Raw genomic sequence first — 13687 nt, 5'->3', positions numbered from 1 at the left:
TAATTTTTGATCCATGTCTATATACGAATCTTGGGGTAAGATTTGGACATGAATTTCGACTAAAAAATCGGTGTCGAGATTTGAATGCCACATTAATCTAGAGGGAAAACTATGAAGAAAAAGCCAAACTTCGTGAAAATCGGATGAGATTTGACCGAGTTATGGGGGTGGTAATTTTTGATCCATGTCTATATACGCATCTTGGGGTAAGATTTGGACATGAATTTCGACTAAAAAATCGGTGTCGAGATTTGAATGCCACATTAATCTAGAGGGAAAGCTATGAAGAAAAAGCCAAACTTCGGGAAAATCGGATGAGATTTGACCGAGTTATGGGGGTGGTAATTTTTGATCCATGTCTATATACGAATCTTGGGGTAAGACTTGGACATGAATTTCGACCAAAAAATCGGTGTCGAGATTTGAATGCCACATTAATCTAGAGGGAAAACCATGAAGAAAAAGCCAAACTTCGTGGAAATCGGATGAGATTTGACCGAGTTATGGGGTTGGTAATTTTTGATCCATGTCTATATACGAATCTTGGGGTAAGATTTGGACATGAATTTCGACTAAAAAATCGGTGTCGAGATTTGAATGCCACATTAATCTAGAGGGAAAACTATGAAGAAAAAGCCAAACTTCGTGAAAATCGGATGAGATTTGACCGAGTTATGGGGGTGGTAATTTTTGACCCATGTCTATATACGAATCTTGGGGTAAGATTTGGACAAGCATATCGACCAAAAAATCGGTGTCGAGATTTGAATGCCAGATAAATCTAGAGGGAAAACTATGAAGAAAAAGCCAAACTTCGTGAAAATCTGATGAGATTTGACCGAGTTATGGGGGTGGTAATTTTTGACCCATGTCTATATACGAATCTTGGGGTAAGACTTGGACATGAATTTCGACCAAAAAATCGGTGTCGAGATTTGAATGCCAGATTAATCTAGAGGGAAAACCATGAAGAAAAAGCCAAACTTCGTGAAAATCGGATGAGATTTGACCGAGTTATGGCGGTGGTAATTTTTGACCCATGTCTATATACGCATCTTGGGGTAAGACTTGGACATGAATTTCGACCAAAAAATCGGTGTCGAGATTTGAATGCCAGATTAATCTAGAGGGAAAACCATGAAGAAAAAGCCAAACTTCGTGAAAATCGGATGAGATTTGACCGAGTTATGGGGGTGGTAATTTTTGACCCATGTCTATATACGAATCTTGGGGTAAGACTTGGGCATGAATTTCGACCAAAAAATCGGTGTCGAGATTTGAATGCCAGATTAATCTAGAGGGAAAACCATGAAGAAAAAGCCAAACTTCGTGAAAATCGGATGAGATTTGACCGAGTTATGGGGGTGGTAATTTTTGACCCATGTCTATATACGCATCTTGGGGTAAGACTTGGACATGAATTTCGACCAAAAAATCGGTGTCGAGATTTGAATGCCACATTAATCTAGAGGGAAAGCTATGAAGAAAAAGCCAAACTTCGGGAAAATCGGATGAGATTTGACCGAGTTATGGGGGTGGTAATTTTTGATCCATGTCTATATACGAATCTTGGGGTGAGACTTGGACATGAATTTCGACCAAAAAATCGGTGTCGAGATTTGAATGCCACATTAATCTAGAGGGAAAACCATGAAGAAAAAGCCAAACTTCGTGGAAATCGGATGAGATTTGATCGAGTTATGGGGGTGGTAATTTTTGATCCATGTCTATATACGAATCTTGGGGTAAGATTTGGACATGAATTTCGACTAAAAAATCGGTGTCGAGATTTGAATGCCACATTAATCTAGAGGGAAAACTATGAAGAAAAAGCCAAACTTCGTGAAAATCGGATGAGATTTGACCGAGTTATGGGGGTGGTAATTTTTGACCCATGTCTATATACGAATCTTGGGGTAAGATTTGGACAAGCATATCGACCAAAAAATCGGTGTCGAGATTTGAATGCCAGATAAATCTAGAGGGAAAACTATGAAGAAAAAGCCAAACTTCGTGAAAATCTGATGAGATTTGACCGAGTTATGGGGGTGGTAATTTTTGACCCATGTCTATATACGAATCTTGGGGTAAGACTTGGACATGAATTTCGACCAAAAAATCGGTGTCGAGATTTGAATGCCTGATTAATCTAGAGGTAAAACCATGAAGAAAAGGCCAAACTTCGTGAAAATCGGATGAGATTTGACCGAGTTATGGGGGTGGTAATTTTTGACCCATGTCTATATACGCATCTTGGGGTAAGATTTGGACATGAATTTCGATTAAAAAATCGGTGTCGAGATTTGAATGCCACATTAATCTAGAAGGAAAACTATGAAGACAAAGCCAAACTTAGTGAAAATCGGGTGAGATTTGACCGAGCTATGGGGGTGGTAATTTTTGACCCATGTCTATATACGAATCTTGGGGTAAGATTTGGATAAGCATATCGACTAAAAAATCGGTGTCGAGATTTGAATGCCACATTAATCTAGAGGGAAAACTATGAAGAAAAAGCCAAACTTCGGGAAAATCGGATGAGATTTGACCGAGTTATGGGGGTGGTAATTTTTGATCCATGTCTATACGAATCTTGGGGTAAGATTTGGACATGAATTTCGATTAAAAAATCGGTGTCGAGATTTGAATGCCACATTAATCTAGAGGGAAAACTATGAAGAAAAAGCCAAACTTCGTGAAAATCGGATGAGATTTGACCGAGCTATGGGGGTGGTAATTTTTGACCCATGTCTATATACGAATCTTGGGGTAAGATTTGGATAAGCATATCGACCAAAAAATCGGTGTCGAGATTTGAATGCCAGATTAATCTAGAGGGAAAACTATGAAGAAAAAGCCAAACTTCGTGAAAATCGGATGAGATTTGACCGAGTTATGGGGGTGGTAATTTTTGATCCATGTCTATATACGAATCTTGGGGTAAGATTTGGACATGAATTTCGACTAAAAAATCGGTGTCGAGATTTGAATGCCACATTAATCTAGAGGGAAAACTATGAAGAAAAAGCCAAACTTCGGGAAAATCGGATGAGATTTGACCGAGTTATGGGGGTGGTAATTTTTGATCCATGTCTATATACGAATCTTGGGGTAAGATTTGGACATGAATTTCGATTAAAAAATCGGTGTCGAGATTTGAATGCCACATTAATCTAGAGGGAAAACTATGAAGAAAAAGCCAAACTTCGGGAAAATCGGATGAGATTTGACCGAGTTATGGGGGTGGTAATTTTTGATCCATGTCTATATACGAATCTTGGGGTAAGATTTGGTCATGAATTTCGACTAAAAAATCGGTGCTCAGATTTGAATGCCAGATTAATCTAGAGGGCAAACTATGAAGAAAAAACCAAACTTCGTGAAAATCGGATGAGATTTGACCGAGTTATGGGGGTGGTAATTTTTGACCCATGTCTATATACGCATCTTGGGGTAAGACTTGGACATGAATTTCGACCAAAAAATCGGTGTCGAGATTTGAATGTCACATCAATCTAGAGAGAAAACCATGAAGAAAAAGCCAAACTTCGTGGAAATCGGATGAGATTTGACCGAGTTATGGGGGTGGTAATTTTTGATCCATGTCTATATACGAATCTTGGGGTAAGATTTGGACATGAATTTCGACTAAAAAATCGGTGTCGAGATTTGAATGCCACATTAATTTAGAGGGAAAACTATGAAGAAAAAGCCAAACTTCGTGGAAATCGGATGAGATTTGACCGAGTTATGGGGGTGGTAATTTTTGATCCATGTCTATATACGCATCTTGGGGTAAGACTTGGACATGAATTTCGACCAAAAAATCGGTGTCGAGATTTGAATGTCACATCAATCTAGAGAGAAAACCATGAAGAAAAAGCCAAACTTCGTGAAAATCGGATGAGATTTGACCGAGCTATGGGGGTGGTAATTTTTGACCCATGTCTATATACGAATCTTGGGGTGAGATTTGGATAAGCATATCGACCAAAAAATCGGTGTCGAGATTTGAATGCCAGATTAATCTAGAGGGAAAACTATGAAGAAAAAGCCAAACTTCGTGAAAATCGGATGAGATTTGACCGAGTTATGGGGGTGGTAATTTTTGATCCATGTCTATATACGAATCTTGGGGTAAGATTTGGTCATGAATTTCGACTAAAAAATCGGTGCTCAGATTTGAATGCCAGATTAATCTAGAGGGCAAACCATGAAGAAAAAACCAAACTTCGTGAAAATCGGATGAGATTTGACCGAGTTATGGGGGTGGTAATTTTTGACCCATGTCTATATACGCATCTTGGGGTAAGAATTGGACATGAATATTGACCAAAAAATCGGTGTCGAGATTTGAATGTCACATTAATCTAGAGGGAAAACCATGAAGAAAAAGCCAAACTTCGTGGAAATCGGATGAGATTTGACCGAGTTATGGGGTGGTAATTTTTGACCCATGTCTATATACGAATCTTGGGGTAAGACTTGGACATGAATTTCGACCAAAAAATCGGTGTCGAGATTTGAATGCCAGATTAATCTAGAGGGAAAACCATGAAGAAAAAGCCAAACTTCGTGAAAATCGGATGAGATTTGACCGAGTTATGGGGGTGGTAATTTTTGACCCATGTCTATATACGCATCTTGGGGTAAGAATTGGACATGAATATTGACCAAAAAATCGGTGTCGAGATTTGAATGTCACATTAATCTAGAGGGAAAACCATGAAGAAAAAGCCAAACTTCGTGGAAATCGGATGAGATTTGACCGAGTTATGGGGGTGGTAATTTTTGATCCATGTCTATATACGAATCTTGGGGTAAGATTTGGACATGAATTTCGACTAAAAAATCGGTGTCGAGATTTGAATGCCACATTAATCTAGAGGGAAAACTATGAAGAAACAGCCAAACTTCGTGAAAATCGGATGAGATTTGACCGAGTTATGGGGGTGGTAATTTTTGACCCATTTCTATATACGCATCTTGGGGTAAGACTTGGACATGAATTTCGACCAAAAAATCGGTGTCGAGATTTGAATGTCACATTAATCTAGAGGGAAAACTATGAAGAAACAGCCAAACTTCGTGGAAATCGGATGAGATTTGACCGAGTTATGGGGTGGTAATTTTTGACCCATGTCTATATACGAATCTTGGGGTAAGACTTGGACATGAATTTCGACCAAAAAATCGGTGTCGAGATTTGAATGCCAGATTAATCTAGAGGGAAAACCATGAAGAAAAAGCCAAACTTCGTGGAAATCGGATGAGATTTGAGCGAGTTATGGGGGTGGTAATTTTTGATCAATGTCTATATACGAATCTTGGGGTAAGATTTGGACATGAATTTCGATTAAAAAATCGGTGTCGAGATTTGAATGCCACATTAATCTAGAGGGAAAACTATGAAGAAAAAGCCAAACTTCGTGAAAATCGGATGAGATTTGACCGAGCTATGGGGGTGGTAATTTTTGACCCATGTCTATATACGAATCTTGGGGTAAGATTTGGACAAGCATATCGACCAAAAAATCGGTGTCGAGATTTGAATGCCAGATTAATCTAGAGGGAAAACTATGAAGAAAAAGCCAAACTTCGTGAAAATCGGATGAGATTTGACCGAGTTATGGGGGTGGTAATTTTTGATCCATGTCTATATACGAATCTTGGGGTAAGATTTGGTCATGAATTTCGACTAAAAAATCGGTGCTCAGATTTGAATGCCAGATTAATCTAGAGGGCAAACTATGAAGAAAAAACCAAACTTCGTGAAAATCGGATGAGATTTGACCGAGTTATGGGGGTGGTAATTTTTGACCCATGTCTATATACGCATCTTGGGGTAAGACTTGGACATGAATTTCGACCAAAAAATCGGTGTCGAGATTTGAATGTCACATTAATCTAGAGGGAAAACTATGAAGAAACAGCCAAACTTCGTGAAAATCGGATGAGATTTGACCGAGTTATGGGGGTGGTAATTTTTGACCCATGTCTATATACGAATCTTGGGGTAAGACTTGCACATGAATTTCGACCAAAAAATCGGTGTCGAGATTTGAATGTCACATTAATCTAGAGGGAAAACCATGAAGAAAAAGCCAAACTTCGTGGAAATCGGATGAGATTTGACCGAGTTATGGGGGTGGTAATTTTTGATCAATGTCTATATACGAATCTTGGGGTAAGATTTGGACATGAATTTCGATTAAAAAATCGGTGTCGAGATTTGAATGCCACATTAATCTAGAGGGAAAACTATGAAGAAAAAGCCAAACTTCGTGAAAATCGGATGAGATTTGACCGAGCTATGGGGGTGGTAATTTTTGACCCATGTCTATATACGAATCTTGGAAACGGAGTATGTTATCGATTATTGGAAACAAACTCGATCTGCGCGGGAACTAGGAGCATCTACATTTAAAATTTCAAGTCTCTAGCTCTTATAGGTTCTGATATCCTTTGACGGACGGACGGACAGACAGACGGACATGGCTAGATCGACTCGGCTATTGATGCTGATCAAGAATATATATACTTTATGGGGTCGGAGATGCTTCCTTCTGCCTGTTACATACATTTGGATTTTGCACAAATACAATATACCCTTATACCCATTTTTAATGGGTTCAGTGTATAAAAAAGAGTATGTATTTAGATTAGGATTAAAGATCAGAAAATCCGAAATGGAAACATTTGACTACTAACTATATCTATAAATTGGATAGATCCAGCATCCTTATCTTTTCTAATTTGATGTCTTCAGGTGAAGCGTCTACGGCAGCGCGTTGAGCAGCTGAAGCGCGAACTGGCCTGCGCCGAGGATGAGCTGGACTCGGCCGTTAACCAAATGCGGCGGCTGCAGCGCAGCAACGATGAGCTGGTGGGCCAGACGGAGGGTCTGCAGGTGCAGATACAACATTTGCAGAACAGGTAAGCTGTCATGTCTTAATAGGGAAACCCATTGCAACTAACTGCCCAACTAACATATCACGGTGCTGGTTAAATCCCCACAAACTAATCCAACTAAACTAACTAAAAATAAATTAAGACGCGCACCGAGTCCCCAGCTGCGTGCCATGGGCGGCGTTCAGTTGCGCAACAAAATCGCCGTGGAGCTGCCCAGCGAGTGTTTGCCAAACATAAACGATCTGCGCCAGATCTTTGATGACAATCAGGCGGGCCAGCGCAGCTCGCACAATGGCTGCGATTCAGCGGCAGCTGCGGCGGCTCATCATGCCGCAGCTGTGAAGCGCTCCAGTCACACGGAGCGTACTCTGCTGCAGCAGCAGCAGAGCAATGCAGCAGCTGCTGCAGCGGCAACAGCAGCAGCAGCGGCGGCAGCGGCGGCGGGTTTCTACGATGCCAAGACAACACATTTAGAGGAAAACATCTTCGAGGCCAAGTCGCGCAACTTGGAGTTTGAGCGTGCCAAGCAAAAGTTCGATAATCCACACGGACAGCATCATCAGCAACAGCAGCATCTGCGGCAACAGCAGCGCAGCGCAGCGGGACGCTACAACAGCGCCGGCAGCAACTGCGGCAGCGGAGGCAATCGCGCGAATCTCGCCCTGCCGCTGAAGTGCATGACGAACAGTGGCGCCACAGCCAACAAGGATGTGGACATCAATAGACAGCTGTACGAGGCGCACGACAAGGAGCAGACGCATGCGGGCTATGCGCGCAATAGTGTTAATTTAGATGGTCTCAAAGTATCCGACGACGAGGTGAGCTCTAACCTGGCTGATTACTAACTTTGGTTTGGTTTTCATTATCCCCAGTATTTGCTTGCGTAGTTATTGATTCTTAGTTTATTTTAACATTAATTGTGGCACTCTTCTTGCAGACTCCGTAGCTATGGCTCGACAAGTTTACTGCTGGACGATGAAACGGAGGGAAATAGCGATTGAGCTCGAGATATATTGGGGGGAATCATATGATTCGATATGATTCTGCGGCAGTTTGTGGTATTACCTATTTATTATTAATTCTTAAATTTAATTAACTCTTAAGTTTAAAGCTGCGTTTGTGATAGCTTAATTTGTCTTAAAATATTCTGCATACGTTTTTATTCAACTTTATTTTAAAATTAAAGCCAGCTTCTTCATTCCGTCAACACTTCTTAAAATAACTAGATTTATAAATTATTAAGATTATTATTTTATTAATCTCTTTTGAACTAATCGCTGTTGAAATTGTACTCATAATTGTATTTTAATTCCAAATTGAGCAAGCATAAACGCAGATTATATATTAGATATATTTTTATGCAAAAATCTCTTTTTAAGTCTCACAAATTTGAATCTTGGGCTAGGATTCATATTCATTTCATTTGCTGACATTATTTTTGATTCCTTAGTCAATTTAAAGGCCTATATAGATTGTATTCATGATCTTCAAATATGCAAAAAAAGAAGAAAATAATATAATTAAAAATTCGGAAGTGTAAATACCCTTGCGGACATATACAAGAATATATTGCGGTATATTTATATACTTACAAACACTCAATTTACGGCCTGTTGTACTTATTGATATATTATATTGTCCGGCGTTGAGGGGATTTATCTTGTATGTTAGATGCGTAATACATTCAAAAATAATAGACAGATATTCGCTCAAATAATACTTGACTTGAAAACGATATGAACCCAATTTTCATAAATTCTTGACCATAGTTGTCTGTAGTTGTTGGGATTATAAATGAATAACCAGTTCTTCCAAATCAGTTCATCAGATATATACATATACTAAATAATTTAACACAATTAAACAGAAGGCTAACCTCGGTTAATCGAAGTTATATTTTTAAATATTTCGAAATTGGGTACACAAAATATTATTGGGAACAAGTCAATAGACCTTATACTCATTCATGTCTTGAACTTCGCCAACATTTTGCCGCATGCTAGCTTTTAATACATATTCCATTCGCTATATTCCCTACTTATCGAGATCTCCTATATCCATTGCCTTGTGCTTTAACACAAAATGACTTTTATACCAGATATACTTACATATACTTACATATAAATACTGCTATATGCAATACAGGTTATTGAATATATACATATAAATATAGTGCCAGAAAAATCAAACAACTTATATGAGATTGACTCCAATATAAATTTCGATGTGCTTTAACGAATCGCGAGTTTTTGCCGAGTATATTTTGTTTTTCTGCGGGAACTGAATTCAAAATACGTACATTTGTGCCTCTATTCGATAAAATTACAATTTTTGGCCACTTTCTAGTCTTTGTTTCTATTGGTTTCTGCAAAAATTCGCAAATTTAAAGCATATTGAAAAGTTTTTGTAAGAATATTAATTGTTTACGTATTAATTTATAGCAATATTAGTATTTTATGAATACTCTACTAAATATATTATAAAATTACTGAAAAGAATACAATATAATTAACATATTTAAACATAAAAGCTGTCTATCAACTTTGGTATGTTACAAATAAATTTTGCGCTAATCTTAAACTTAAAATCTGCTGAAAACTTTTATTTTAAAGCCAATTGAAACATTGACGAATATATTTTCTATATTCAATATATATTCACGAGACTTAAAAAATGCCAATTTTATACTATTCTTTCTGGAAGCTCTTAGTTCAGTGTGAATAATATAATATATTTTAAAAGTATAAAGTTAGATAATAAAAATAATAAACATTAAAGTTCATCATATCGAAGTAGCCTGTAGAGAGGCTTACATAATATGTCACTTAAGTTTTTTTGAAACACATTCAACAAAATTAATCATTATTTGGAGAAAAAAGAATTATATAAATTTATGTAATCGTAGTAATTTTCGAACATTATGGTACAGCGAAGCACGAAGTTTACCGGCATTTGCATTGCCATTTATTTGGTATATGCGCTATTCGTTTTCTTTATATTACCGATGCTATTGCCCGACCCGGTTACCATGTCGCGCAATTTACTCGCCCAGCAGACCCGCCACTTGGGTAATCTGACGAACATAACCCTGGAGACCGGTGGCCAGCCGAAGCGTTCGATATTGGTCACGTTTCGTGGCTCGGGAGCAATCGGTTTGCTGGAATATTTATCCCGGCAGCCGGGCTGCTATCATCACTTCTCGCCCCTAATCGCTTACAAGCATCGGATCACAGATCTGGCCAAGATTGATCATGCATTGGATGAGCTGACTTCGCTCTTCAACTGTGACTACAATAACTCTTTGGCCATGCTGAACTGCGGCATGAAGACACCTACGTTTCGTACCTTTTATGGGGTGCAGTGGAAGACGTGCTTAACCTATACGACGGAGGTGTGCTCCAAGCCGGAAACCTTGTCGCAAATTTGCAAGCTATTTCCGTTCCTTAACATGTCTGTGTATAACTTGGGCCTCAAGTATTTAATGGCCCTGTTGGCACGCAAAGAGTGAGTATCTAAATATATATTGCTCAAAATTATAAACATATGTGTATTTGGTAGTCTAAATGTCCGTATACTTCTACTGGTCCGGGATCCGCGTGGCACAATGGCCTCCCGCTTGAATCGGCTTTGGTGCAGCAATCCGGAGTGCTTCCGGCCGGATGATCTGTGCTCAAATATGGCCGTTGATTATGACATCGCTGAGAACTTATTGAAAGAACATCCGCAACGTTTTGGGTTCGTTTCGTTGATCTACTATAATTTAGATTTAAATGAAATTTAGCCTACATTTTATTTAATTCAGAATCGTGCGCTATGAGGAATTAGCGCTCAATTCAACGATTGGGTTGAAATCGATCTTTGATTTCTATGGCCTGCCAACCGAATCTGAAAATGATGTACAGAAATCGAAAAAGGATGGTACTGAAGCGAATGAAACTACTAATATGTATTTCGAGAAGCCTATGCAATGGCAAAATATATTGTCGATCAAGGAAATCACGAAAATCCAAGAGACTTGCAAAAGGGCCATGAAACTATGGGGCTATTATCCCATTTCAGATATTGAAAAAGAACAGAAGACTTCCTTTAAGCCGTTGAAAAACTTGCCATTGTTTTTGAAGTGAATATGCAGTTCTTATAACAAAAATTTCAAGTATTGTGTATAATTTTGTAAATTTGTAAATTCATCGATAACAAATGTAATGCCGCCAGCGATAACGGCCAAACAGCTTGCCTCTGTCATAGCTAGTAGATTTTTTTTTGGTATTTTTTTGCGCCATTTTTTGTGTATTTTGAGGCTACATGCTGTGCGGCCGCACTTTGGCCCCACAGCTGTTCATTCTGTTTTCGCTGCTCTCGGAAAGCTCGCCAGGCGTCGCAACAACAGTTCCAATTGGCAATCGGTCGCATAAGCAAAAGGAAAGATTAAAAATAAAACGAATTAAAAGTAATTTTGAATTTTACAATAAATTGCAATGTTTGGCACGTTTTAAAATGTGAAATACTGCTGCTGCTGCCGCGTAAGTCGAACGTTGTGCGAGTGTGTGTGTGCGTGCGTGTTTTGTTTATGTGTGTGAATATGTAAACAAAAGTGCTTGGGCTAAAGTTTAAGCAAATCAGTTTCCCATATTAGTTAAGTGTTGAAAGTGTGTGTCCACAATTAAGTTAAGCTAACTGCAATACCAAATGAGCACAGCGGATCTGGATCTGGAGTCCTGCGCGCTACTGACCGGCGATACCGTCGAAACTGCCGCCAACGACTCCACAGCCACCGCCTGCTCCAGCAACGCCCCCGCCACTGTCAGGACACGCACTAAGCAGCGCATCAGCTTAAATTCGAAACGTCGACGCAGCCGCATGTCCCGACGCGCAAATCTCATTGGCATCTGTGGCGTTAGCAGTTTGTGCATACTGCTGCTGATTGCCACCACACAGCACCGCCCGCTGACCTCACCCTTCAGCACTGGCAGCAGCAGCGGCGGCGCCAGCAGCAGCAGCAGCAGCAGCGCTGCTCTCGCCTCGAATCTGCTGCCACGGAATGGCCTCGGTGGCGGCTACTACGAGCGCCAGCAGCAGCCGTCACAAACTGCCGCCACAATTTACAATATGACAGCGACCATAGTGGATGTCCTGGCGGCGCAGCGTGCGCGCATTCTCAATGAGATGGAGAACTTTGAGTATCCGCGCGGCGGCGCCGAGAAGCTAAACGATATGACGCCCGAGACCCAGGGCACGCCCGTGCGCAGCATTGTCGTGACCAGTTGGCGTTCGGGCTCCACATTCTTGGGTGATATACTGAATGCCATGCCCGGCAATTATTATCACTATGAGCCGCTGTTGGATTTTGGCATTAAGCAGGTGCGTGATCCCGAGGATCAACAGTTGGCCGTGCAAAATCTAAAAAATCTGCTCAATTGTGATTATGGCGATATGTCCGACTATCTGGAATACGGCAAGACGCACACCTATCTATTTGAGCACAATCAGCGTCTGTGGGAAGTCTGTCGCGAATATCCGCGTTTCTGTTGGCGTCCCGCCTTTTTGACGCCCTTCTGCCGCCTGTTCCCCATACAGAGCATGAAGACGGTGCGACTGCGTCTAGCTCAGGCCGAACAGCTGCTGCAGGATCAAAGGTGAGTCAGAAAATTGATTGCAATTGATTTTTTGTAGTTAACTAGTTAGTTAATACTAAATTTAGGAGATCCCATTCAAGCTACAAGAAAAACTCAAAATAAGTATTTATGTGGGGAACAAATAAGCTTCAAAAGTATATATAAAGGGGCATGGATATGGTTCAAACTTTTTATTATGGCTTACAGGCATTTAAATTGTGTGTTCCTTCGAACATTTTTTTGTATAGAATCATTCTGGTATAGAAATATACTGATATAGTACCTTCGATAGGTTAATCTTACCACTACACAAAAACTTTTTGATTATTCTTATTCCCATAGATAATTTATTTTGTTAAGTAAAACTATATAGTCGATTTATGCATATTTACTATTAGCTCAGTTACCAAATTATTTAAATGAGATCATTATTCCAGATTATATTAAATTATTTGTTATGGAAATTAAATACTATATATTTTTTATTGACACGTATTAATTTAAATATATAATAATATATTCTGGAAATTACCATATGCACGGGCTAAATATTTGTTTATTACAATTTTCTAGTTTAGCTAAACGCAGCTGGTCACACAGTATTTGTAGTTTGCTGAAAACAATTTATTTGAATTAAATACAGAGAGCGGCAGAGAGAGATATAAGGATAGAGCGAGAGAGAGAGAGAGAGAGGCAGAGCTTTAATCTGATCGCGCACAAAGAAAGTGAAAGGCGATGCCGCATGCGCAAATTGTGCCCTCCCTCTCTTTGACACGCGTCTTTGTCTTTGTCGCTTTTGCGGTTTCTCTCTATGCCTTCCCTCTCTTTCTTCCAAATTCAACTGGTTCGCCGGTTTATTGCTTGTTTTTCCCTCCATCTGCCTTATCTCTATTTGAATGTGGTTTGACTTTAGTGTTGAAACGAGTACACCAAAAATTAGTTGTGTCGAAAATAAGTATTTCTGATTATTTTATTTAGATAGACTATACTTATATTTGCTTATATAAAAGTTAATAAACGATTGTCTTGTCTTTATTATCTATATAAAACATTTGCTTATTATAGTAGTTGGTCATGGAAGTATATAACATCTATCGCAATCAATATTTTGCCTATCAATTTTATGGGCTTGTTTACATATACATATGTACTGCAGTTGAGTT

General features: G+C 39.3%; 3 protein-coding genes across 5 annotated transcripts in view; all 3 read left to right on the top strand.

Moving 5' to 3' along the window:
• Positions 1–9432, top strand: part of LOC115763536 (coiled-coil domain-containing protein 102A) — a 35967-nt gene extending 26535 nt beyond the window's left edge. Inside the window, exons 8-10 of one of the 2 annotated variants that reach the window (XM_030706152.1) lie at positions 6770–6936; positions 7055–7730; positions 7850–9432. In XM_030706152.1, coding sequence (XP_030562012.1) covers positions 6770–6936; positions 7055–7730; positions 7850–7858 — 852 coding nt within the window. In that variant the 3' untranslated portion in view covers positions 7859–9432. The remainder of the gene's footprint in view (positions 1–6769; positions 6937–7054; positions 7731–7849) is intronic. The other variant, XM_030706153.1, reaches the window with a different exon arrangement.
• A 327-nt stretch (positions 9433–9759) lies between these two features.
• On the top strand, positions 9760–11145 carry LOC115763532 (carbohydrate sulfotransferase 5). Its single transcript, XM_030706147.1, has 3 exons — positions 9760–10416; positions 10471–10647; positions 10715–11145. Exons 1-3 carry the CDS (start codon positions 9833–9835, stop codon positions 11034–11036), a joined length of 1083 nt encoding a protein of 360 aa, XP_030562007.1. The 5' UTR covers positions 9760–9832; the 3' UTR covers positions 11037–11145.
• Positions 11146–11433: 288 nt separating this feature from the next.
• The window catches only part of LOC115763405 (carbohydrate sulfotransferase 4), a 39427-nt gene continuing 37173 nt past the window's right edge, over positions 11434–13687 (top strand). For both annotated transcript variants that reach the window (XM_030705956.1, XM_030705957.1), the window contains exon 1: positions 11434–12545. In XM_030705956.1, coding sequence (XP_030561816.1) covers positions 11599–12545 — 947 coding nt within the window. In that variant the 5' untranslated portion in view covers positions 11434–11598. The remainder of the gene's footprint in view (positions 12546–13687) is intronic.

Source organism: Drosophila novamexicana, unplaced genomic scaffold, assembly GCF_003285875.2.
Source record: "Drosophila novamexicana strain 15010-1031.04,08,12 unplaced genomic scaffold, DnovRS2.1 tig00000739-arrow-arrow-pilon, whole genome shotgun sequence".
In the NCBI taxonomy this organism is placed as follows: Eukaryota; Metazoa; Arthropoda; class Insecta; order Diptera; family Drosophilidae; genus Drosophila; species Drosophila novamexicana.
Note: the sequence above shows the minus strand (reverse complement) of the source record. Positions and strands in the feature narration are given on the sequence as shown.